This window comes from Lissotriton helveticus, chromosome 1_1 (assembly GCF_964261635.1).
Source record: "Lissotriton helveticus chromosome 1_1, aLisHel1.1, whole genome shotgun sequence".
NCBI lineage: Eukaryota > Metazoa > Chordata > Amphibia > Caudata > Salamandridae > Lissotriton > Lissotriton helveticus.
In genome coordinates, this window is record NC_136057.1 from 1,602,352,404 (window position 1) to 1,602,378,210 (window position 25,807).

At 46.9% G+C, this 25,807-nt stretch overlaps 1 protein-coding gene across 7 annotated transcripts in view; it reads left to right on the forward strand.

Annotated features, from left to right (window-relative positions):
* AMHR2 (anti-Mullerian hormone receptor type 2) overlaps nt 1-25,807 on the forward strand; it is a 1,194,741-nt gene that overhangs the window by 580,984 nt on the left and 587,950 nt on the right. For all 7 annotated transcript variants that reach the window (XM_078687697.1, XM_078687663.1, XM_078687707.1 and 4 more), the window contains one exon: nt 19,936-20,050. In XM_078687697.1, coding sequence (XP_078543823.1) covers nt 19,936-20,050 — 115 coding nt within the window. The remainder of the gene's footprint in view (nt 1-19,935; nt 20,051-25,807) is intronic.

Sequence of the window (25,807 nt, forward strand, 5' to 3'; positions counted from 1 at the left end):
CTGAAATCTTAGCTGATACAGGTAATCCCGTTGATCTCATTCCAAATACTCTGCAGATTCATTTCACTTTTTGGAATATCGCAGGTCTTTCTGCAAAGAAGACAAACCCCGATTTCCTGAGCCAGATCAATTTGAGCGGTTGTATCTGCCTTCAGGAGACTTGGGCCATAAGGCCAATTCATATGGTGGGCTTTAAAACTTTCTGGTCACCTGCGAAGAAATCAACCTCTGGTAGAAATAGCGGAGGCTTAGCCACTTACATTATAAATACTCTTCCTGTGGATGAGGTACTCCCCCTAAGACTAGATACAAACTTCCAGATTATAGTGCTAAAGGTCACCAAGCAAAGACTTTACTTAATTATAAACTTTTACAACAACCTCTCTCACGCTGATATGATCACTCTTCTCCCAGAGATCTCTGCAACATTACAAGAGCAACAAACTAAATACATCAAAAAGTCATGTACAATAATCTGGGGAGGAGATTTCAACCTTCACCTATGCAGTAACAGCGATAACAATAAGTGCGGTATTAGCGATGAGGTTGACACAAACCTCACGCACTTTACACATTCTAATGTGGGAGAAACAATGACCGAAATTATGGCTGAACTAGAGTTACGTTTTGCTAATGAAACAAAGATTCCATCTGTTCCTTTCCAGCCCACATTCAATGGAAGAGGTTTAATAAGCCTAATTGACTTTATACTGATTTCACCACCCATAGGATTCACCATAGAAGATTTCAAGGTCCTTAAAAATCCTTTAAGTGACCATTTTCCAATCATCATGGTTCTCGCTGAAACAATAACGAATAAACCACATGACATCATGACCGCCCTAAATCAACGTGATATAGAATTGGGCTCCTTGAATGGCTTTACACTGAAGTGGGGCAGTATTGACAAGGAAGCAACAACCAAAAAAATAGTCATAAACAATCAAAATGATATTATAAATTGCTTGGACTCTACTACACAATCAAGCGAAATTATAAAGAGCTTCCTGACAATTACAACAAGTATACAAAAAGAACTAACTAGGATGCAAAAACAAAGGCCCCAGTTAAAGAAAGGTTGGTTCAACTCAGCATGCACAAAAGCATCCACACGTTTAAAAGAAGCTCTAAACAGTGATCATAGGGATAGAGCTGAAATTACCAGACTCAGAAAGGAGTACACGGCTGTCCTAAACAACAGGAAAAAAGAAGTGAAAGCTGAACTATGGTCAACTCTGATCCAAAGCTCGGAATTAAAAAATAGTGCCTTGTTCTGGCAGGTAGTTCGTTCCCCATTCTTAACGGATAAAGACAATTCTCCTTCAATAGATGTTGCTATAAGTGAACATGAATGGGTGAGCCATTTTACAAAAGTCTTTGCGAAAGATCCGACAGAAGATATAGACCATCCTGAAGTTCTGCCACACATTGCCTATCCACTAAACCTTTATCTTTCCCATGAAGAGGTTCAAAAAGCCTTAAAATTCTCAAAAATAGCCAAAGCCCCAGGCCCGGACGGTGTCCCCGTTGACGTTTTCAAACATCTCCCGGATCTTTGGACCCCACTATTGACCAACGTCCTGAACGCTACCACTGAAGTAGGCCTCTTGGACTCTTGGAAAACATCAACGTTGGTACCTATTTTTAAAAAAGGAGATCGAAACAGTCCATCATGCTATAGGCCGATCTCCCTCCTGGACTCGTTAGGTAAGATGGCAGGACGAATACTCCTTGAGCGTCTCCAGGAGTGGGCTACCGACCATAAGATTATCTCAGACCTACAATACGGTTTCCGGGAGGGGCTAGGAACAGTTGACCAGGCCCTAAACCTGTCCCTACTGGCGGGCAAATATCTGGAAGCTAAAGGGTCTTCTTTTCATATGGCATATGTCGATCTCTCCGCAGCGTTTGATTGCGTGGCACACTCAACGTTGTGGAGAACTATCTTGAAAATGGGAGTTCCTACCCCAATCGTGGACTTTCTCCGAGAATTGTACTCAGACACTACAGGCAGGGTAAGATTCGGGGTGAGGGGTGAGCTCACGGACACCTTCAGGGTGGAAAAGGGGGTCAGGCAGGGGTGCGTCCTGGCCCCCTTTCTATTCACCCTTTATACGAACGGCTTGGAGGCTGCCATGCTACAAGGCAGTAAGGACCTTCCTTTAATAGCTCGTCGGCAGATACCAGCGCTCCTATATGCCGACGACGCTGTTATTTTAGCAAGAACACCAAATGAATTACAGCTGGCCTTGAACAGATATTGCGCCTTCATGGCAAGCTTGAACCTGAAATTAAATGCAAAAAAAACGTATACAATGCATGCAGGGGAGAAAAGAAATGTAAAACACAGGAAACTACTGGTACATGGTGAACATCTGGATAGGACTACTACCTATCCCTATTTAGGGATTGTCATTGACGAAAAATTTAAATGGAGCCCAGCTATCAATAGAAGGAAATTGCCATTTCTCCGAGAGACATCTTCGCTAAAAACCTTCTCACAAAGATTGGGGCAGCGACCAATTAAAGAATTATTGCAAATATATAACTCAAAATGTGTAAGTACAGCAACATATGGGGCGGGGATTTGGGGCTTTACAAATGTGGACTCAATACAAAGAATAGAGAACTCCTTCCTGAGATATTTGTTGGCGGTACCAAAAACTTGTTCCACCTATGCCTGCCACATTGAGTTGGGCATTGACTATATTACAGACACTATAAAATTGCAGCCAATAATGTTGTGGCGTAGAATATGGGTCACTGAGCAATGTCATTTGACTAGGGCGATCATTCAAGATATCTTAACATTGGATCACTCTAAGAAGATTAAATGGTTGTCCTATGTCAAAGCGCTATTAACAGATCTAGGATATAGGAAGTATTTTGACCATCCGTTACTGATAAAAGAAATCCCAAAAAAGAACTTAAAAAGGGAGTGCCTTGTTCATCTGCGCCAGTTACGCTTACTATCCGAGGTCCATAAACCAACTGTTCAACACTCTTTACTTGCCCAGACTGTGTTCACTGTTGAACCCTACTTGAATTTTAAATTAACACAGTTTGAAAAAATGTTGCTCACTCGTTTCAGATTTGACCTGTTCCATTTATTGGTTGCATTTCCAAAGCAAAATGTCAGGATATCCACACTTTCTATGTGCCCTTGTGATCTAGTATCCCCACAATCAACGATACGCACAATGTTATTTTGTAAATTCTTTACTGAACCCCGTAAACGCTGGATACTGCCCATTTTGAAATTCTGGGGTCTTCGACAATGTCGCCCAGCGTATCTGGCACTTCAGTACCTCGAAAATGAAAACTGTGCTAAAGCGATCGTATTTTATCTTAAATTTTGTATACGTCACCGCATGAATTTATGAGCACGAATAACATTGCAACTTTGCACAAATGAAAGAAACTAAGACAACAGGAAAATTGTATGTCATTACAAATGCCGAAAAAACGTACACAAATTGAATTGAGAAGTAGTTGCTATTTTTAATATGCTTTCCTTTAACAAATGCATACTTAACGGTTTTTAACTTCTTTGGAAAATTTGAAAATTGCTTATTTTGAACTTTTATGGTGTTTCTGTAAAACTACCGAATAAAGTTATTATTGAATTGAATTGAGTGGCATTCTGATCGTACCTCCGCTTCATCTCTTCCTGGCTGGCTTCCAGATTCGCCTGAGCGAGATCCCTGAAACGCCTGGTTTGGTTTCTGAAGGCCAGCTTGTAGCTATATACATCCTGGGGAGGTTTCCTGGGAGATTGCTCCCAGCCTTCCTTTACCAAACTCAAAGGTCCTCTTACCGGGAGACCATACAAATGCTCAAAGGGGCTGAACCCTAGAGACCTTTGCGGCACCTCTCGTTAGGCAAACAGAAGGCATGGCAAGAGGACGTCCCACTTACGCCTCATTGGTTCTTCAAGACCCATGATCATGCCCTTAAGGGTCCGGTTAAATCTTTCAACTAGTCCGTTACCTTGTGGGTGGTAAGGAGTGGTGAACTTGTAGGTAACACCACACTCCTTCCACAGAGACTTCATATAATTGGAAATGAAGTTTGTACCTCGGTCAGACACAGCCTCTCTGGGGAACCCCACATGGGAGAAAATCCCCATCAGTGCACGTCCCACCATGGGGGCCATCACTGTCCTGAGTGGAATGGCTTCTGGGTACCGGGTAGCATGGTCCACCAAGACCAGGATAAACCTGTTGCCCATGGCTGTCTTGGGGTCCAGTGGCCCCACAATGTCAATGCCCACCCGTTCAAAGGGGGTACTGACTACGGGAAAAGGTTGGAGAGGGGCCTTGTGCATCCTTCCACTTTTCCCACTTGCCTGGCAAGTTTGTCAAGTTCTACAATAAGTATCTGAACTCTTTCTCATCTGGGGCCAATAAAAGTGGGAGACAAGCCTCTCAAAGGTCTTGTTCTGCCCCAGATGACCAGCTAATGGAACATCATGAGCCAAACCCAGTAGGAAGGCTCTGAAGCGTTGGGGTACCACCAGCACACGGGCTGACCCAGGCTCAGCAACCTTAGGCTCGCTATACAGGAGACCATTCTCCCAGTAGATCCAATGTGATCCAGACTGATCATCTGCTGCCTGGTTTGTGGCCTGTTGCCTCAAACCCACAAGAGAAGGGCACTTCGTTTGCTCTTCACAAAATTCTTCCCTGGAGGGACCCCCTTCTTGCTGCCAATGGGTCAGCTCAGGTAGTTTCCCCAGTTAAGAAACTTGCTCACCAGTGGGTTCCAGGGCATCCCCCTCAGGGTCTGCCTCCTCCTGGACCGTGGGAACAATAGGGGCTCGTTTCCCGCGCCCCTGACCTCTTCTCTTTAAGGCAGATCCCTGGGCCATACTTTCAGGCTCCAGGGTCTCTTGAACACCCTTAGCTGCCATAGACCGAGTGGTCACACATGCCCACTCAGGCAGACCCATCATCTCCAAATGCGCCTTCCTCTCCACCTTAGCCCAAGGGGAGCTTTCTAAATCATTGCCTAACAGACAATCAACAGGCATGGATGGCCTCACAGCTACTTGAAGAGTACCAGAGACCCCCCCCCCCCACTCAAAGGGAGCTTGAGCCACCTTGCAATGGCTCTCTGTGTTGTAAGCGGCAACAACTGGGAAGAATGCATGAGGGACTACCTGCTCCCCAGAGAGCAAGTGACACTTGACAGATGTCACACTTGCTCCTGTGTCTCCTGTGTCTCTGAGAGCCTCCACTCTATGGCCATTGATGGTGATCCACTGCCGGTATTTTTTAGTGTTATCAGGCAGCTGAGTTTTAGGGACCATCTCAAAATCTCCTAATGAGACAAGGGACATTTCTGTGGGACCCCACACACCTTGGGCACCCATCTCCTCCCCACCAAGGGCTACACTGGCCATCTGACGGGGTGGTGCATGGGGTGGCACATACTGTCCTTTCTGAGGACACTGGGGATCATACCAACGGTGTCCCACCTGCTGACACTGAAAGCAGGTAACAGGCCCCCTATGAACAGGTTTACCTGTTGGGTGTCCTGACTTCTTTTCAGGGGGAGGCTGGGAACCCTTACCCTGGTTCCCTTGGGAATTACTTTGGGGACCTTTTTGGAACTCCCTCTGTTTACCCTTGTCCCCCCCACTCTTCTGCTGGGGACCCTGCCCGCCTTTGGCGGAGTTTCCCACAAGACCCTTGTGGACGCTGGTACTGACCCAGCGGTCTGCCTCCTCAGCAAGCTTTCTAGGATTAGTCAACTTGCTATCAACAAGGTGCTGGCGTGACTCTGGAAAACAATTAGCAGATAAGTGCTCCCTGGCAATCAAATCATAGAGAGCTGAAAAATTAGCAACATTGCTACCCCTCATCCAACCATCCATGGCTCTGCAAAAGAAAGACACATATTCTACCCAAGTGATTCCCTCCAGTTTCTTACAATTCCTGAACCTCTGTCTATAGAGCTCTGGAGTTAACCCATACCTTGTCATCAGTGCTTCCTTCATGTGGTTATAAGACATCCTATGCTCTTTGGGAAGGTCTAACAAAGTGTCCCTACCTTCAGTGACAAAGCGGCCCCACAACCCCGCTCGCCAATCCTTCTCAGGGACCCGGTGGGCCAACATTGCTATCTCATAGGCTGCAAACCACTGACCAACATCTTCACCTTTGTGAAAATCTTTGATGACATCCTTGGGAATATGTACCCTGCCTTCTGAAGGCACAGATGGTGCGCTGCCATCAGAGGAATTGATCGCTAAGCCCTTGGCCTTAAACTCTAACTCCCTCAACATTCTCTCATGCTCCATTCTCATTCTCTCTCTTTCCAAAGACAACCTGTTATTCTCTGCTTCCCTCTGACCCTCCATCTTAAGCTTAGCCATCTCCAGCTTCAGTGCTCTATTTCTCTCCCTGTCTTCCAGTTGTCTGGGGGACAGGTCTTTGGAAGAGATGCTGCTGCCAGGCGTGGACGGCACCCCTCCCCTGGCTGGTAATTCTAGCCCCTCAATTTACCCATCTGCATCCCCAACATGCTCCACACCAAGATCAGGGACATTTCTGGCTTCTACCCAGGCCCTCAGCACCTTTTGGTAGTCTTCCTTTTTAGAAATGCCTGGTGTAGCAACTTTCAATTTCCTGCAGAGATACTTGAGCTGTTTCACAGTGTAGGTTTCCAACCTCTCTTCCTCAAAATCAAGATCCATAGAAATGGTAGTAAGAATTGGGAGTCTTCAGAAAAAATATAACAGTTCTAAGGTAAAAAAAGGATTCTTAAAAAAAAAAAGTATTTGGTCGCGGTTGAACTGCACTCACTAGTAGTGTACACCAATTACTGTATATGAAACACAAATGCAAAGTCCAAATACTCACCGCTGACCAACAATGTTAGATCTGGGGATATCTAGTTGGCAATGGTTATCACCTTTGTCCAAATAGGGACCGTTACTTCTAAGTCAGGACAAGGGGATTACTCTCTCTTTAATAACCCCTGCTCACCCCCTTGGTAGCTTGGCACGAGCAGACAGGCTTATCTCAGAGGCAGTGTGTTCAGCATTTGTGAATATACACAGTAGTACAGTGATAAAACTACAGATGGACACAACACAGGTTTTATAAAAATAGGTATTCTTTATGTAGACTTAAACACAAGACCACAAACGACAAAAATCCACAATAGTATACTAAAGGTTACTTAAAAGGTGACAAAAGTCTCTTAATTCAAGTTGATGGTAAACGCGACAAAGTTCTCAACAAAGTTCTTGGATGCGGCACGCAAAGTAAACAAAAGGCTTGCAGAAGGGGAGATGCGTCGGTTCCATTACCCGGGGGAACAGTTTCGTCCTTCCTCAATGCTTGCGCAGAGTAGGGGACTCGTCGTGAGCCGTACCGGTGCGGAGGTAATGCCTAGATTCTCGACCTGTTGCGGTGCGCAAGATGGCGCCTTCATGCGATGTGATGATGATGCGATGATCCAGTTGCGATGCGAGAAGATGGCGCCCTTGATGCGGCGATGCGATGACGATGCAATGACGCCCTGGCAGCCTTGCAACGACTCAGTACTTTGGAGCCGCGACAGGCCCTGCGATTCTGTCATCTTTTTTTATATTCAGTTGCAGGCTAATGATCCCTCAAAGTTCTGTCGTAAAGTCCCCAAGGTTCGACTCCATCCTATGTATGCTCCGACCCTATCTTGGTCCATGGAGGTCGCCATCTTTCTCAACTTAGACCACGACCCCGCCATATTCCCTGGTAATGTGGAATTATTGTCATGTCTGCCATTCAACGCATTTGTTGCCATATCTTATCTTTCTTAATTGTGATATTGTCAAGTTTTTCGATTAATGACACAGATACAACATCTAAGGCGACATTTGTCTGGCTCAAATGTCTTCATGTCAAGGTTTACTAAGAACACATACAGACATATAACTAAAATAATGTGGTCTGAGTTGATGTCCGTGTTAGATCTGGGGGTCTCTAGTTGGCAATGGTTATCACCTTTGTCCAAATAGGGACCCTTACTTCTAAGTCAGGACAAGGGGATTACTCTCTCTTTAATAACCCCTGCTCACCCCCTTGGTAGCTTGGCATGAGCAGACAGGCTTATCTCAGAGGCAGTGTGTTAAGCATTTGTGAATATACACAGTAATACAGTGATAACACTACAGATGGACACAACACAGGTTTTTATAAAAATAGGTATTCTTTATATAGACTTAAACACAAGACCACAAACGACAAAAATCCACAATACTATACTAAAGGTTACTTAAAAGGTGATAAAAGTCTCTTAATTCAAGTTGATGGTAAATGCGACAAAGTTCTCAACAAAGTTCTTGGATGCGGCACGCAATGTAAACAAAAGGCTCGCAGAAGGGGAGATGCGTCGGTTCCGTGACCCGGGGGAACGGTTGAGTCCTTCCTCAATGCTTGCGCAGAGTAGGGGACTGGTCGTGAGCCTTACCGGTGTGGAGGTGATGCGTAGATTCTCGACCTGTTGCGGTGCGCAAGATGGTGCCTTGATGCGACGATGCGATGACGATGCGATGACGCCCTGGCAGCCTTGCGATGACTCGGTACTTTGGAGCCGCGACAGGCCCTGCGATGCGCTTCTCCGGTGATGCGATGACCACTCTCTCGATGCGTTGCGCTTCTCCGGCGATGCGACAGCAGACAGCTTCGATGAACACACGCTTCCAGGGAGATGCGACGAACTCTCGCCTCTCCGGTGTTGTGATGATTTCAGCTGCGGCGACGACACGCTTCTTCTCGATGCGTCGCGCTTCCAGCTCCCAGCGGCACACAAGTGACTGGAGTCAGAATTCTCAGCAAGGAAATTCAGGAGGGAGCTGGAGGTGAAGTCTTTTGGCCCTGAGACTTCAGCAGGAGGCAAGCACAGTTCAAGCCCTTGGAGGATATTCTGTAGATGAAAGTCCTTACAAAGTTTCTTCTCCTTTCCCTTGGCAATGAAGTAACCACTGCAGGCCAACCCAGCAAACAGCACACTGGTAGAGGGGCAGTCCAAACTCCTGCAACTTCCTTGGTTCTTCTCCTTGGCAGAAAGGTTTCTTGTTCCAGAAGTGATCTAAAGTCTGTGGGACTGGGTCCCAATATTTATACCCAAAAATCCTTTGTTCTCTGAAGGCAGAGAGGCCTCTGCCTAGTTTAAACCAGTTCCTGAGCACCGTGTTCACATGACTCTTCTCTTCCTTTCACTGTGCAGGGCAGAAACATCAGACGCCCCACAGGAGGTGGAGCCAGCACAGGGGAGGGAAGATGCAGCTCTGGAGTACTTTGTTGACAGGATTCCCCTTCTCCTTTCACTGTGCAGGGCAGAGACATCAGACAAGTCACAGGGGGTGGAGCCAGCATTGTGGAGGGAAGGCCCAGCCCCATTCAGGTCCCAGGTGCACTCTCCCCCTCCCATCTGGAGGTGAATCTCCCTAATCACCACTGGGCTGTCCCAGACTGTCTCCTGGAATTTCCCCAGCCCTGTCACACACAAACCCAGACAAGGAATACACAAGTCAGCAGAGGCGGGCTCAAATGGTTAGGCAAGCAAATACCTACTTTCTAAAAGTGGTATTTGCAAACACAGAATATTAAAATAAACTTTACTAAAAGATGTATTTTATTATTCTGAGTTCAGGCATACTAAACTTGAATTTCTACCATGTTCCCTGAGTCAGTTAGGATTGTAGGGATGTAACAATCTTCACTGCCCATTCTAATCTATGAGAACAGGTAGCCTTCGATAGTGAAAAACGAAAATGGCTGTCCTTCACTACTAGAACATGCTACACACATAATAGCATGTCCTACCTTATACTTACAATGCACCCTGCCCTTGGGCCTACCATAGGGGTGTCTAATATGAAGCAAAGGGAAGGTTTAGGGACTGGCAAGTGGGTGCACTTGGCCAAGTCGACATGGTAGTCACAGACTACACACAGGCCTTGCAATGGCAGGCCTGAGATACACTTTACAAGCTGCTTCTGTGGGAGGCACAACCAGTGCTGCAAGCCCACCAGCAGCATTTGCTCTACCAGCCCTGGGCACACCTGGTGCACTGTACTAGGGGCCGACAGTAGATCAAATAAGCCAATCATGGAATCCAATCAGTATATCAATTTAACATAGGGAGCACTTGCACTGTGTCACTGATTAGCAGTGGCACAGGGCCCAAAACACACAACCAGCAAAAATATGTCAAAACAGAGGAGGCAATCCGTCAAAAATGGAAGGGAGACTCACGCCAATGATGTCAGGTCTAACAGTCCGGTTGCCTTATATGTCCATAAGGAGTCGTCTGAAAAGAATACCTTGATGCACATAATCTAAGTCAGACATTCTTAAATTTATTTTAAAAAATTCCAATCTCTGATAAGATTTAGGATATAAGGTCTGTTACTTGACTCCTTGTCAGCCAAGGTCCTTCGCTTAGATTATCTCCCATTATTCTGCCAGAGACAGTCTTACTGCCAGCGCTCCTCACACTTCGCAAATCTCACCTGAAGCTGATAAAGCTACATCCAAGAGAATGACTGACTGGCTGCTACCAAAGTGGCATTTGCCCTTCGCAGAGAATACTGTTTTCCCACCACCACTGATAAAGACAGCAGTTGCTGTCAACAAGGTATACAGCGCAACCTTTTGCCTAAGAAATTCCAGACTACAAGTTGCTCTGTCTTTCATGCTCTAATAGTATAGCGCATAGAAGTACGCATTAGGGTGTTAGGTTCGAGATAACATTTTAAATGACATTTAAACAATGCTCGGAGTTTTCTTCTTGTTCTCACTATTTGTAACATGTCTAGTTGCTGTTTTTATAATATTCTACGTAGTTGCATCAGGTGCAGTGGGAAATAGATTCTTTCTGTAGTAATAAATACTTTTAACATTAAAGTGTGAATTTGCCTTAGTACTGTGTGTGTGTGATACTGTGAATAATGAAATAAGGTTTGTTGTTTTTTTCACCATGCCCCTGATCCCTCTATGGGATTGTTAGAAACCCAAAAGCAATGCCTCTATATCATTTATACATCGAGTAGTGTTTGCAGGGCTACAATACCTTGTCTTTCATATTCATCGTGGTGCATTAAACATAGATCACCCTCGTCACACGGTGATGGGAAAGCACCCTTGTAGAGTTACACCAAAGTCATAACTTACGCAACAGTACTCTTGAAGCCTGCTATCGTTTTAAAGAAGCATTCGTGCTTCACCTGTCAAAATGCGATACCAAACGTGATCCTCAGTGCATTCTAGCACATGACACCGAAGTCGTCACTGTGAAAAACCACTCGGATTAGTGAAGGAAGGTTCTTTCCTCTTAAATCCAAGACATTGCTCAAACATGGCCTATTTTCTTCAGAAATAAATCCTTACGTGGTGCATTCCCTCAATAAAGATGACCGCCCACTTGTGTTTTGGTCTTAAAGCACACATGGGCTGAAAATGCCCACACTTCCAAACGTGTGCAGAGGGGGCGCGAGACATGCATTTCAAACGCCGCCCACAACCAATAACTTATTTAAAGCTATTTACAAGCCCCAGTTTAAATTACAAATTCCTCCTTAAATCACTCACTTACTCAGATGTTCTAAATAATGAATAGAAATAGAAACATAAGTAATTCTATGTCAGAACTGGTGGCGAGGATTATGCCTTCTCCACTTTATTCAACAGCAGCCAATATTAACAAGAAACAAAACTACGTTTCCCATGAACCCAAGGGAAAACTGTAGTAAAAGAAAATGTCCAATCAGGAAAAAAGTCCTGTGGCCTCCAATCAGGGACATTCCAGCCCAACATAGTCCGTCCTCACTGGCCCCTCATCTTCTTTCTTCAGTGCTGCGCAGCCGCGATAAGTGGCTCTCTTTATTGTACCAAATTCTTGTGCTATTGTTATGGTGTTTTTCTATTTTGATATGCGTTTTATTGCTGCTCTGCAACGTTCTTCTGATAGTTTGTTATTGTGCTGTTATCATTGTTATTTGTGAGATATTTTATTTTTGGTAAAGCGTCTCTGCCGCATGTTCGTTCTTATTTGTTCTTTGGTGAAGAACGGATTCAATTTTTGTAATTGTTTGTGACGGCGCGAGCGTTTTGCGCTCCTGCGCATCCTTTACCTAGTGCAACTCGGCGCTGACATCCTGCCACCAGGGGGTGCTCGAGGCAGCGCGAGACTCGGCGCTCACGTTTGAATCTCTGAGGGGAGCACGTGGCGCGCCATAGTCCTCTGAGCTTCCCGGCCTGGGGAAGACACCTGTGTGATCTGTAGACTTATCGTGCCGCTTCATTTCTTTCGGCCAATCAAACTCTATTTTATGCTCTGCTGCCTGACATTGACACAAATAAATTACCGGCAGCAGAGTCTGTATTGTGTATGTTATACGCCCAGTTAGGTCTGTATTGACCAGGCTTCTGACACCTGTTGGGAACAATACCCAGGCCGGATTACAACTAATAATACCAGGTTTTGTGCCCCAGGGCTTACACCCGTGAAGTAGCAAGACCCTCGCACAAAAGCCTAGGCTGCCACCCAGCCCCACAAGATAATGCCTTCTGAAAAGGCTTCCCAGTCTGCCTCAGAGACCCACTGTTAACAGACCTTGTTCAGTCAAAGTGTACAATGGAGATGGACTACGAAGAGGACTCCCAAGGGAGGAAAACACCCTGTCCGACCTCCCTTGGGAAGATGAGTTCTACGACGCGGTAGATGCATCTATATATAGAGCTGTGGTGGAGGCGAGATTAACCCGCAAAATTGATCAGGCTTCGGCAGTGCCCGCCCCCCAGCCTGGGGCCCCAGGGATTCCCCCCGTCATCAGACCGTGCCTCTCCCCCGGCCAAGCGCGCCCGCAATACGGGAGTAGATCTGAACGCTTTTGATAGGCCCAAGTAGGCCTTCATAGCCATCCAACCAACCTTGCCTCTTACAGATTAGGTTTTTCTGGCTCCAGACAATTCTACCCCCTCCAATGATACAGGGGATGCTGACACAGAACCCGGCCCTTCCAGACCGTGGCTTTCCTACTGACCCTCCCAAGACCTCTCTGACATGCTCGATCCCGATGAGATCATCCATCCTCGATCTTCAGAATGGGCCCGGCCGACAAAGTCACCAGTTATGTGGCAATACGTATTCGCAAGCCTTAGAAAAAGAGGCCAGTAACTGTCTTAGAGCAGAGGGTCCCTGGCCTTCCCTGGAGGGTAAGGTGGCCCTCACCCCAGGCCACTGAAAGCGCAATAGGATCCAATACTCAATGTGAAGAGCTAGCTTGCTTTTTCGTAGGAAAGGTTAAAGGTATCTACAACACCCTAAACTCTAATGCCCCGACTACGTCCTTCCCTGAAGACACAGTTTCAACCGCCTTATCTTATTCCCTCCTTACCTTCCCCCCCTTATCCCTGGCTGAGCTGGAGCTTCTTGCCGCTAAAGTGAAGTCTGGATCTCCGGATGACCCGGTCAAACCCGAGACGTTCCGACTTCATCGCGACCCCATTTTGCTGGAGGGTTGCGAGCTGATTAATCAATCTCTCCAATCAGCCACGGTTTCCAGCTCCTGGAAGCATGCTAAGGTGGTCCCTTTGCTAAAAAAATCTACTCTGGACCCCTTAAAGCCGGATAGCTACAGGCCTATCTCCCTGCTGCCGTATTTGGCCAAGGTCACGGAATCTTACGTGCATACTGCCTTGACCAGGTACTTGGAAACAAATGACATTCTGGCCGAGTCTCAAAATGGCTTTAGAGCCAATCATAGTACAGAGTCGGCCCTCCTGGCAGTTACCGAACAGCTGAGGGTGGCACAAGATCTGGGCAACACTTCCGCCCTCATTCTGCTGGATTTGAGTGCGGCCTTCGACACGGTCTCCCACAGGATCTTGCTTAAACGTCTTGGGGAGATCGGAGTCGGGGGCGGCGCCCTGGATTGGTTTGTGTCATTTCTATCTGACCGATCCTTCCAGGTGCATGCCGCTCCGTACTCGTCCAGCAGACATCCTCTCAGCTGTGGTGTCCCTCAAGGTTCAGCTCTCAGCCCCACGTTGTTCAATGTGTACGTCAGACCCCTGGCCATACTAGCAAGAGAACGGGACAGCAAACTAACTTCTTATGCTGACGACACTCAGCTCATTTTTACTTTCTCCAACAACGCTGAGTCTGACCAAGCTAAATTTGGTGAAGATCTTATGGCCATTGCCAACTGGCTATCTGATAACTGCCTACAACTGAACGTTTCCAAATCAGAGGTGCTCATAGTTGGTCGGAACCCACAGAAGTGGGCCGAGCACTGGTGGCCCTCCACACTGGGCTACTCTCCAACCCCAAAGCAGGAAGTAAAAAATCTAGGAGTCATGCTGGACAATGACCTGGCCATCGACTCACACGCAAGAAAAGTGGCAGGCACTTGCTATGGGCGCCTTCGCGCCCTTAGACCCATCCTGGGATTTTTTTGAACCTCCTACCCGGCAGATAATAGTCCAGTCCATGGTCCTCTCCCATCTGGACTATTGTAACGTTCTCTTTCTGGGCTCTAATCTGACTGTCATCAAAAGACTTCAGAGGGCCCAGAATGCTGCAGCCCGTACTCTGCTCACTCTGCCAAAATATTGCTCCGCATCACAGGCTCTCGTACGGTTGCACTGGCTCCCTGTAAAACAGAGAATCCTATTTAACACCTTATGTGTAGCGCACAAAATTTTACACGGACAGGGCCCCCGTATCCTGAAGGGACTTAGCACCTTTTATACCCCGACGCGCGATATTCGCTCTGCAGATCTCTACCTGGCCTGTACTACAAGGGTACGAAGGAGTAGAGCGGGAGGACGTTCATTTAAGCACAAGGCTCCACTACTTTGGAATTCTATCCCTCTACAAGCACGATCCACTACGCATCATCAGTGTTTCCGCAAGCTAATCAAAACTTGGCTATTTTCATCAATCTAACCTGCAGTGCTGTGGAGGCCGGCATTACATCTCCTCTCCACATGCAGCCTTGCAGCCACTTAGTCATGCATGTCTGTTGAGCGCTGGGACGCCCCGTTGCTGGGGTAGCCATGTGCTATATAAAACAACCTAACATAACATAACATACCCGTATGGCCACCTTTTGCAGAGGTTCATGAAAGACCCAAAAAAAGGAATTTATATGTCCTGGCGGGCATGCCAGGACAAGCTCCTGGACATTTGGGACCCCTCACAAAAATTCTGGACATGGCTGAAGAGGCCAAGCTAACAGGCTCCCTAATTTCCCCAGAGTCCCTTTTGGGGTGGGCACAAAGGGCCATTGTATTTTTGAGCAACTCCAACTGTGCCCTTTCTACAGAGCATCACCGCTCCCTCATCATTAAGATAGACCCCAAGTTAGGAGACCTCGCTGATTCAGAGGCAGGGGCCGTGGCACAAGTAGGGCTCTTTGGAGAGCTGTTTGTCAAGGAATCAGGTAAATTTGTTAATACCTTTACCTCCCTTGATAAAGCTAAATCCTCTATTAAAAAAGTATTCCCTTGGGTTTTCCATGTTGAGCTGGTCGAGGAAGGGGCCGCTCGACTGGCCGCCCTTCCAACCAACTACCTCCAAGAGGTCAGGGCTCCAGACAAGGCCAATACCAGGACCAATCCCGGTTCGGGAACTTCTATCCCACAAGAGGCTGGTGTGGCAAAGGCAGAGGATATCGAGGAGCAGCATCCTCCTCCAGTCCTGGTGAGTGTTCTCCCTTCTTTCCGCTTAAGGGTAGGGGGAGGCTGGGGAATTTTTTCCAGGCCTGGACGTCCATCACAGGGGACTCATGTGTGCTTCAAATGGTTCAGGAGTTCCACATAGATTATGTCGGTGAACCCTCTCAAGAGCACAGACCCGTCCATCCAGTTCTCTCAACAAGAGGCCACCTTGATGGACACGGAAGTCGCATTGCTTCTGGCCAAGGGTGTGATCGCTCCCTCTACCCCTCACACCGGGGGATCATCAGCAACATCTTTTTGGTGGACAAGACGGATGGAGGTATACGACCTGTAATCAACCTCAGCGAAGTCAACGAGTGACTGGTTTACCACCACTTCAGAACGGAAGGAATTCACCTCCTCAAGGATGTCCTGCGTCTTTTAGACTGGATGGTACGGCTGGACCTAAAAGAAACCTACCTAGTTATTTCAGTCTTTCCTCCCCACTGACAGTTCCTCCAGTTCATTTGGCGACATCAGACATACACCCGTCCCTTCGGCCTATCCTCTGCCCTTGTTGCTTCACCAAGGTCCTCAGGCCAGCGACGGAGATCCTGAGAGCTCAGGATATACAAGCAATTGTATACCTGGGCGATCTGCTCCTGATGGACACATGCCCTTACCAACTTCTGTGCCACCTCCGGACGGTGGTGGACCTTCTCCAGAGCTTGGGGTGTGTGGTGAATGAGATGAAACCGATTCTCACCCCGTCCCAGACCCTTACATTTCTAGGCTTCATAATAGAATCCTCTTCCTCCACTCTCAGTCTTCCGGCAAGGAAGGTCTCAAAGATTCGGCACAAATTGAGGTGTTTGCTCGCCAAACCTCAGGTCTCACTCAGACAATTGGCCCGGAAAGTGGATCGCATCTCGGCCTCGATCCAGGCCATCTTCCCAGGCCCTCTCCACTATTGAGCGCTTCAACGCCTCAAAGCAGCACACTTACTCAGAGGCTGTCCTCACTCCCACAAGGTGGTTCTGTCCAAAGAGGCCCAGGAAGAGATTGGGTGGTGGTTGGAGCACATGGAGGCCTGGAACTGCTGAGCAATCTTCGTTTCAGCCTCAGATCTGGTGATAGAATCCGACGCCAGCAGAGTAGGCTGGGGGGCCAGATGTGGCGAGTTTTCTACAGGAGGGTGGTGGTCTCTAGAAGAACGAAGATTACATATCAACTGCTTAGAGCTCCTGACAGGCTCTTTCGCTGTCCGTTGTTGGACGAGATACTCCATCCAGTCCTCCGTTTTCCTGAAGATGGACAGCATCTTGGCTGTCCGTTATATCAACCATTTGGGGGCACGAGATCCAAAACCCTCTCGGACTCGGCCGACCAGCTTTTGGCAATACTGCCTGGACCATCAGGTGTTGGTCAAGGTGGAGTACCTACCCGGACAGGAGAGTGAAGTAGTGGATTTCAAATCCTGCTACTTCAGGGACTCCAGTCTCTGGAAGCTTGACGAAGAGGTCTTTGTGATGTTGACCGGTCGTTGGGGCACTTTTTCGGTGGACCTCTTTGCCGTGAGACTGGACCGTCAACTTTTACTTTTCTTCAGCTGGAGACTGGACCCGTTGGCAGTAGCAACAGATGCCTTCCTCCAGGACTGGAGTCAGGAGAAGCGGTACGCTTTTCTCCCCCTTCGCAATGATCACAAGTGCGATGGCACAGTTCAGGAGACGAGGGGAGGTGGTAATGGTCACCCCTCTTTGGAGATCTGAAGTTTGGTTTCCAGTTCGACTGGAACTTTCCTGTGATTCTCCAATCCTACTCCCATGGTTTCGGACTCTCCTGTTGAGCTCCGATTAAATTCCCCATCCACTGGTTCAGTGGAACTCGCTGTGGCTCATGGCATGGCGGATTACAGGAGATGATGGGAGGTCCCAGGCCTTTTGGACAATGCTGAAGCGTTCATGTCCAAGGCTTGGGCGGACAGCACGGTCAAACGATACATGGGGCAGATGGTCCCGTTAGTGTATGCGACGGAGTCTTAATCCCCTGGACACAAGTGTAGTCCACATTCTGAATTTCCTGGCTCATTTGGCCTCTAGTGGCCTGGCATACAGGTCAATAATTACCTTCTGGTCAGCCATTTCAGCTGTCCATGTGCCGCTTCACAACACGGTGATTGGTGAACATCCACTTGTATGAAGACTTCTGCGGGTTATCAGACTTTCTCTACCCCCAGAGCCCCGTTTTTCAGCCCTTTGGGATATGAATCAGGTTCATTTCACGGAAGCAGCTGTCAGCTAAGCTAGCCATGCTACTCTGGCTCATATCCTGCCGCCGCGTCTCCGACGTGAGGGCTCTAGATATCACGGGCAGGATATTTACCCCTAATGGAATAACGTTTACTCTCCACAGAAGGACCACGTGTCACACAAGAGTAATCACTTGCCCAGAGTTCCCAGACTTCCCCAAGCTGTGTGTTGTCCACTGCTTGAAGGCATTTGAGGAAATTACTGAGGCGTTCCGACTCCCAGGAGAGCGACAACTCCTTATTGCGTTACGCAAGCCTTTTAGGGCGGTTTCTTCCCCCACCATAGCCAAGTGGGTTAGATGGGTTATGCAAGTTGCAGGTATTAGCCTTAAAGATTTTGGAGCCCGCTCATCACGAGGTGCTATGGCCTCTAAGGCATTTGGCTTGGGTGCCTGTTTGGAGGATATCCTCAACGCGGCAGACTGGTCCTCGGATTCCACCTTTAAAAGATTCTACTTCAAGCCTGTGCTGGGTATGGCTCACCTCGTGGTGAGCAAGCTTTAAAACTAGCATAATCCTCGCCTCCAGTCCTGACATAGAATGAAAAATTTCCTAGCTAATGTAATGGAAAGTTTGAATTCTGTTAAGGACTCCGAGGCGAGGATCATCCCGCCCTAGGGATTTCATAAGAAAAAATTTCCTTCCCTGTATCAGAGTAAGTAATACAATTTCACCTCTGAATTGTTTGGGGCAGTGGTTCAATGTGATTGCTTATTCTCTGCTCTCACTGCTATTTGTCCACAGGCTTTAATGAATGCTTGCTTGGTGAGTGACAATGTCCCTTTGTCCTTGTAGGATCTGGTGCAAATAAACAAGACTCATGAAAGTGATCCAACGGCTGACTTCACGCGACGAAAGAAGATGAAGGGCCAGTGAGGACGGACTATGTTGGGCTGGAATGTCCATAATTGTAGGCCACAGGACTGTTTCCTGATTGGACATTTTCTTTTACTACAGTTTTCCCAAGGGTTCATGGGAAACATAGTTTTGTTTCTTGTTAATATTGGCTGCTGTTGAATAAAGTGAAGAGAAAAGGCATAATCCTCGCCTAAGAGTCCTTAATATAATTTAAATTTTCCGTTACGTTAGTTAGGACATTTTTCATTACTTTCCTGAATAACTATTTTCCCTTTAAAAACATTCACACAAGCAACACAAATACCTGCTCTCTCTCAAAAATAATCCATAAATTGGATTGATCGCTAAAACATAACCCCAAACAATACACAAATATACCAATTATACCAGGATATACGTATCTGCCCAGATGCAGCAGTCAAAAGAGGGAGAAGATAGAATATTGTGGGGTTTTATGGACTGAATGTTCTGAATTTCTTTATGAGTCCTGCAATGTTCTTTTTTTGGAACTTTGAAGTGTTTGCTGCTTGGAAATAGTGAATAATAATTAACGCATCATATTAGCCTGCAGTGTCTTGCCATAAAATAGCTGGAACTTCATTGCAGTGTGACACAAATATATGAATTGTAATCTGTGTGTCTCGGACATGTGCACACACACAGACGCACATTTGTTTGTGTATGTCTTCACAGCTCCACCAAGCACTGCTGATATTATAATAAACTTCAAGTTCTCTTGTGCACTCTCATAAAGCAGGTGTACAGAGGCAGGTGTACAGAGGCGGATCTCAGACTATATGAAGTAAATGCCAGATCTTTTCGGAACATGGTACATGTTCCTTCCTGTCAAACACGCTGACAGGCCCATAGGGTTGGAACAGAGTAAGTCCTTGAGCGATAGAAACAGCGCCCAAGTAGATGTGTTAGAAAATCTTTTAATTCCTCAAAAGGTTGTTGGCCTCTGAACAAAACCTCTGTGCATGATACCAGCTAAAGCTAAGTGAAATGGGAGGTGGTTGCTTTGGCTTAAATATAATAATGGAATGGCTATGAAAACATTTGTTCTCAATTCTTTTTCTTCTTGTTTTGTTTCTTATTCTTTCTAAGGGTTCTCTGAGAAGTTTCCTGATTCAACACACCACTGACTGGAACGGCACCCTAGGCCTTGCTGTCTCCTTAGCCAGCGGTCTGGCGTTCCTCCATGCTGATGTCTGGAAGGACGGTAAGGAACGAAAGCCTCGCTACATACCAAGAAGTGAACAGACCTACTTAGCGATAGAGCCCATTGTGCAAGAGGTAGAGAGATGGATAGAGAGCAGAAAAACCAGGACTAGAAGCTACAGACGAGAGTCCAGAGCCAGAAAACAAGATAAAAGAGATGGTGGAGCTGACGGGGAGGGTGGACAACCACGAGTAGAAGCAACAGTGTGAGGAACAGAGCCAGGTAAAAGACAGGAGCTCCTAGATAAAACAACAGAGCCAAAGATCTCCATTTTCACACTTTGAGAGGTCAGGCTGAGCTCTCTCTAACAGCGGGCTCAATGTCACCCCCAATGGAAGGTGTTAACTTGATCTTTAAATGGGCTTCTCTATGAAGCTCAGCTTTCTTCTGCGCTGCTCCTGGCAGCTGCAGAAACTTCAGGACGCCGCACAAATTTACAGGGCGCCATCCTACAGACACCTTCATTTGATGGAAATAGCTACTCTGGACCCATCAGCATACTGCTTAACAACATTAGCCTATTTTAGGGATGTTCTGGTGCTATGCTATTAATTTTCGATGTATTCTTATTGTTTTTTCGTTTTCCTATTTTGTAATTGATGTCAAAGTTTGTGTGACATCACTTCCCTCGAGGTAATCACATTCGCTAATTAGTTCAAGGAATTTTCAAAACTTGAGATTTCTGCAGGATTTCTGCAGGACAAGGCTTGGAGACAAGAAACAATCAGGAGAACCAAAAATCAAAGGAACAGTGGGAAAAAACGAGAAGGAAAGAGAGCCAGAAAACGGACAGAAGAATCAAAAATAAGAGCTAGAGAGGGTCTGGAAGACAAACAAGTAATAACATCCGCACGGACAGAAACAAAAGCAATGCTACCCTAGTAGGTGGCGGGACAGGCATAGAAAGAATGAAAACCTGGATAATCACGAATAATAGCTTCAGAGGAGGAACAAGGACATTGACTATGCTGAAAAATTCGGACCAATGAGCTGCCGTGTGAGGCGCGTTTGAAAACAGAGCGCTCCTGGACTTTTCCCTCCACTGCAGTCGGCGGAGCGAGTGCCAGATCCCTGCAGAAAACAGGGCGAGAGAAGGCGACTTCATCCTAGCTCAAGGTGTGGTTCCAGATTTCATGTTGGCAATAATCCAAAATGTCCTGCACAAGATGAAGAGGTAGAGGCCCATCACTGTATTCACTTGCACGAGCCGCGTTGAGCCACATTCTTTCCTGTTGCTGACACCGGGACTACAGGACCCAGGAGCCTGCCTGCCTGCACAATCGCCCTCACCTGTGCTGCATCTAGCGGGGGCTAGAAAAGACCTTGCCGCTCCCGCTTTGCGGGAGCCGCGTCGAGCCACTTTCTTTCCTGCTGCTGACACCGGGACTACAGGACCCAGGAGCCTGCTTGCCTGCACAATCGCCCTCACCTGTGCTGCATCTAGCGGGGGCTAGAAAAGACCTCGCCGCTCCCGCTTCGCGGGAGCCGCGTCGAGCCACATTCTTTCCTTTTGCTGACACCGGGACTACAGGACCGAGGAGCCTGCCTGCCAGCACAATCACCGTCCCCTGTGCTGCATCTAGCGGGGGCTAGAAAAGACCTCACCGAACCCGCTACACGGTACGCACGCGGGCGCGTGCCGGGCCAAGGGCGGGCCCGTCGGAGCCCGTTCGAGACTGTTGAGGCTGGGCCGGGCCACCGCCCTTGGTTTTATTCTTTTAAGTCGTCACAGAGGCAAATGTAGATAGATTATCAAGCGGCACTACGTGGGTAAGGATCCACCAAACTGTTTTTTATCGACCCAGACATTTGAACGTTTAAGTGACATTTTTCTATTTTTAGTTAATATAAGTACTGTGTTTACGGTTGATGTGATTGGAAAGTTAAGTTGTGATTTTAAATAATGTCTAAGCGGAAGGGGAACAAAACCCGAGTTGAACATGCCGGTGCAACCATTGATACTTACCTTGTAAGAGCAGAAAGTGTGCTTAACGATGAAATAGATGGAGCAGAACGATGACTTTCGTTGGGTATAGGTAGCATACCAGTGACGCCTCATATACCGTTGACGGAATCCCATGTAGATAGCAGGAAGTCCCGTAGTCTAGGTTCTCCGTCACTAGAGGGTATAGTACCAACACCAGAAATACAGGTCGAGGCTCCTAATTCATCCACCCATAGGTCGCCAGCCCCCCGAGCTAAAAAGGGATGCAGAAAGACACAAATTAAACGGGGACCGAATAATATCAGTAAAGGCCTTAAAACTATTCCCTATCTAGCACAGAGGAACAATTAGGGAACATCGGCACTGGTGTTTTAAATGGCACGCAGGTTGATCAAATACTGAATGTATTGGTTGCTTAAATAGAAAGCCTTATCAAACCACTCACTGAAAAATTAGATAATTTGAACAGAGAGGTTATTAGGTTAGGGGGAGAAATATCTCTCCAAAATGAATTATTAAAGGTACCAAAGGAATTTACGGGGGAGTGTTCTAATAACGCTAGTAATGTAATTGCAGAAACACCGATGCCAGAGGCTTTAGGCTGCAGTGGGAGAGCCAAGACTACCATAGTGGATCAAAGTAAACAGACCATTAATAGTAAGAAGAATCCAGTGGATCTAGAATCTATGGGAGAAAGGCCTACCCATGAAGTTAAGCGCAGCAACACTATACATTTACCTCCTGACTGTGCCCCGTATGTGGCAGTGTTAATGAATGTCCCACCCCTGAATCTAACACAACCGGAAGCTCACGAATCTCTTTAAAAAAACAAAACAGTATTTTGGCTGAATCAGCAATGTGGGTTTCCTGTGAATTACTCAGACCAGATCCTTACCACAAGAAGGGTCAATTGGATAGGGAATTCTAAAAAGAGTATTAGGGGTGATTGCGTTATAATTAATTAAAAAAACCCTCATTACGCCACAACTTCCCTGGTAAGAGCGGCATTGTTAGCATACACCCAATAAGGTATTACATTACGCCCACTTGGCTATTTTTATAGCCACCTATCGCACCAAACTAATGACTTAAGGAACAAGGACTTATATTTAAATAGTAGGCCCCCCAAAATTCATCCCGTATTTGAGGTACCTGTCTCAAACCGGTTTCAAGCACTGAGCGGTCTAGATGAAAATGATTGACAGGATCTGGACCGCCCTGTGATTGAAGTGGCAGTAACATCCAGGCCTGATGATACAGTGGGGGGAATTTTAGATGACCAGGGAACTACATCTGGGAAGAACCCAAGCTATTCCACAGACATAGAGGGAGATTGTATAATCATGCCAAGGGAGGGGGTTATCCCGGTAAGCAATTCTATTTCAGAGCCGGATAACATCTGTAACAACAAAGGGATATCCATTGTTAGCTGGAATATAGCTGGGTTGGCATCGAAAGGGGGGACGTTGGGATGGATGGACTTCATTAGATCGCATGATATCCTCTGTTTCCAAGAAACCTGGTGAACAGAATTGGTCAGTTATGAAGGTTATGCCTCCTATAATTTAGAAGCACAGGGCTCGTTGTCTGGAAGAGCCAAGGGGGTCCTTTTGATTTTGGTCTCCCTAAGCCTTTCACTAAGGGTGGAAAGGCATTTGAAAGTTGGGGCACATTTCCAGATTCTCTGGCTGCACGAGAAACACGCTCATGACGTTCTTTTAATTCATTATTATAACAACATATTTGACAACACACGGTATAGAGTCGCTAAGGACTTAGAGATCGCTATTGAGAAGCTGATTGCAGAGGAAAATGTTATTTTTGATTTTATTTGGGTGGCTGATTTTAATATTCCAACTTGTCCTATGTCCACATTTGTGGTTTGTGGGGTGCAAAGTAAAACAGGGGAGGATGACTTGCATTTCCCTCATAGCATTTATGGCGAGTCACTAAATAAAACCATGGCGGATTATGACTTGGAACTCCTGCAATACGTAAAAAATGTACACGGTAATATGATTCCCACCTATACTGACAGGAATACAAACTCCACTATTGATCATGTCATGGTATCATCCAATATTCCACCATTATGTATGGCTCCAAGGATCGAAGAGACCTCATTAAGTGACCACAACTGTATTATCTTAATAACTGCTATTTGGGAATGCAGGCCTGTTCCCACCACAAGAACGGTGGAGAATATTGAACCACACAGACCCAATGGTACTAGACTTAGATGGAAAGGGGAAAAATCTGAGACAGTGATAAAAACAATTGTGACTGGTTACGTTGAGGAAATTAATGACATCCTGAACACTGATAACGACTCAGAACTCATTTTAGGGAATTTTAAAAGTATTCATGAATTCATAGATACCACTTTCACTAAGTCTGGTAAAGGGAAAACAACCCATAAAAAGGGATGGTTTGATCATACCTGCACCTTATTGCTTTCACAATTAAAGCAGGCATTAGCAAATAGACCTAGGGACCAGAAGTTGGTAACTCAGCTGAGAACCGATTACAAATTAGCCCTCAAACGAAGAAAAGGAGAGCTGCAACAAGAGGCCTGGGATAATTTAGCACAGGCGGCAGAGACATCTAATTGCCGCCTGTTTTGGGAAACCGTTAATTCCACCTTCCCAAAAGATGATTCGATCCCGGAGCTCATGTCTCATGTTAGTAGTGAGGCATGGGTAACCCATTTCTCCGTCATATTTAAAGCTAATTGTCCTCATGGTGCTAACTTTAGATCGTGGCCTAATGTACCCCTAAATTTCACCTTAGCAGAGGTAGAACAAGGTATCAGATCTAGTAAGGGGGGAAAGGCCCAGGGGCCCGATGGGGTCCCCATAGATGTTTATAAGGCTGTTCCGTTGTTATGGTGCCGACTGAGACAGCCTCCTTATCTCCCCCAGGCCCAGCCTTGTTAGACTTTCCTCCCCTTCCGGTTGCCACATCCTTAGCCTTGATGAGGAACCTTAAATCGGGCTCACCGTTAGATCCGTGCCCAGCAAAATTCCTAGCGAAAATGGCAGACGTTATCAACCCCATAGCTAATCCTATCCTTAATCTTTCCCTGAGTCAGGGTTGCCTGCCCCAGGCCTGGAAGCAAGCTATGGTCATCCCCCTGATCAAGAAGCCCAATCTTGACCCAGAGGCGCCTTCCAATTACAGGCCAATCTCGCTCCTTCCAGCACTGACTAAGATCCTGGAGAAACACGTGCACAGCGTGCTTTCCAACTTCCTGGAGTCTAATGAATTACTTCATGAATCCCAATCGGGCTTCCGCTCCAACTTAAGCACCGAGACGGCGCTCCTGGAAGTATCGGAGATCGTTAAGGAGGCGCTGGACACGGGAGGCAGGGTGATGTTAGTTATGTTAGACTTGTCGGCGGCGTTTGACACCGTCCCCCATGAGGATCTCCTCACTAGACTTCATGACATCGGACTAGGGGGGACGGTGCTCAACTGGTTTAGTTCCTTTCTGGCCAACCGCCGGCAGACGGTCTGGGTCCCTCCCGGGTCCGCCGAGATGCCGCCATTGGGAGTCGGAGTGCCTCAGGGCTCTGTATTGAGCCCCACTCTATTTAACATCCTTATGACCCCTCTGGCGAAACTGGCGGAGTCCTATGGGGCCCGGATCGTCTCTTATGCTGACGACACCCAGCTCCTTTTCACCTGTCGTAAGAGCGAAGAGTTCGATGGAGAAGGGATCCGTGAGTGCCTTGGGGCTGTTTTTAGCTGGTTTTCACACAACAGCCTCAAGTGCAACTCGGACAAATCCGAAATACTATTCTTCGGATGCC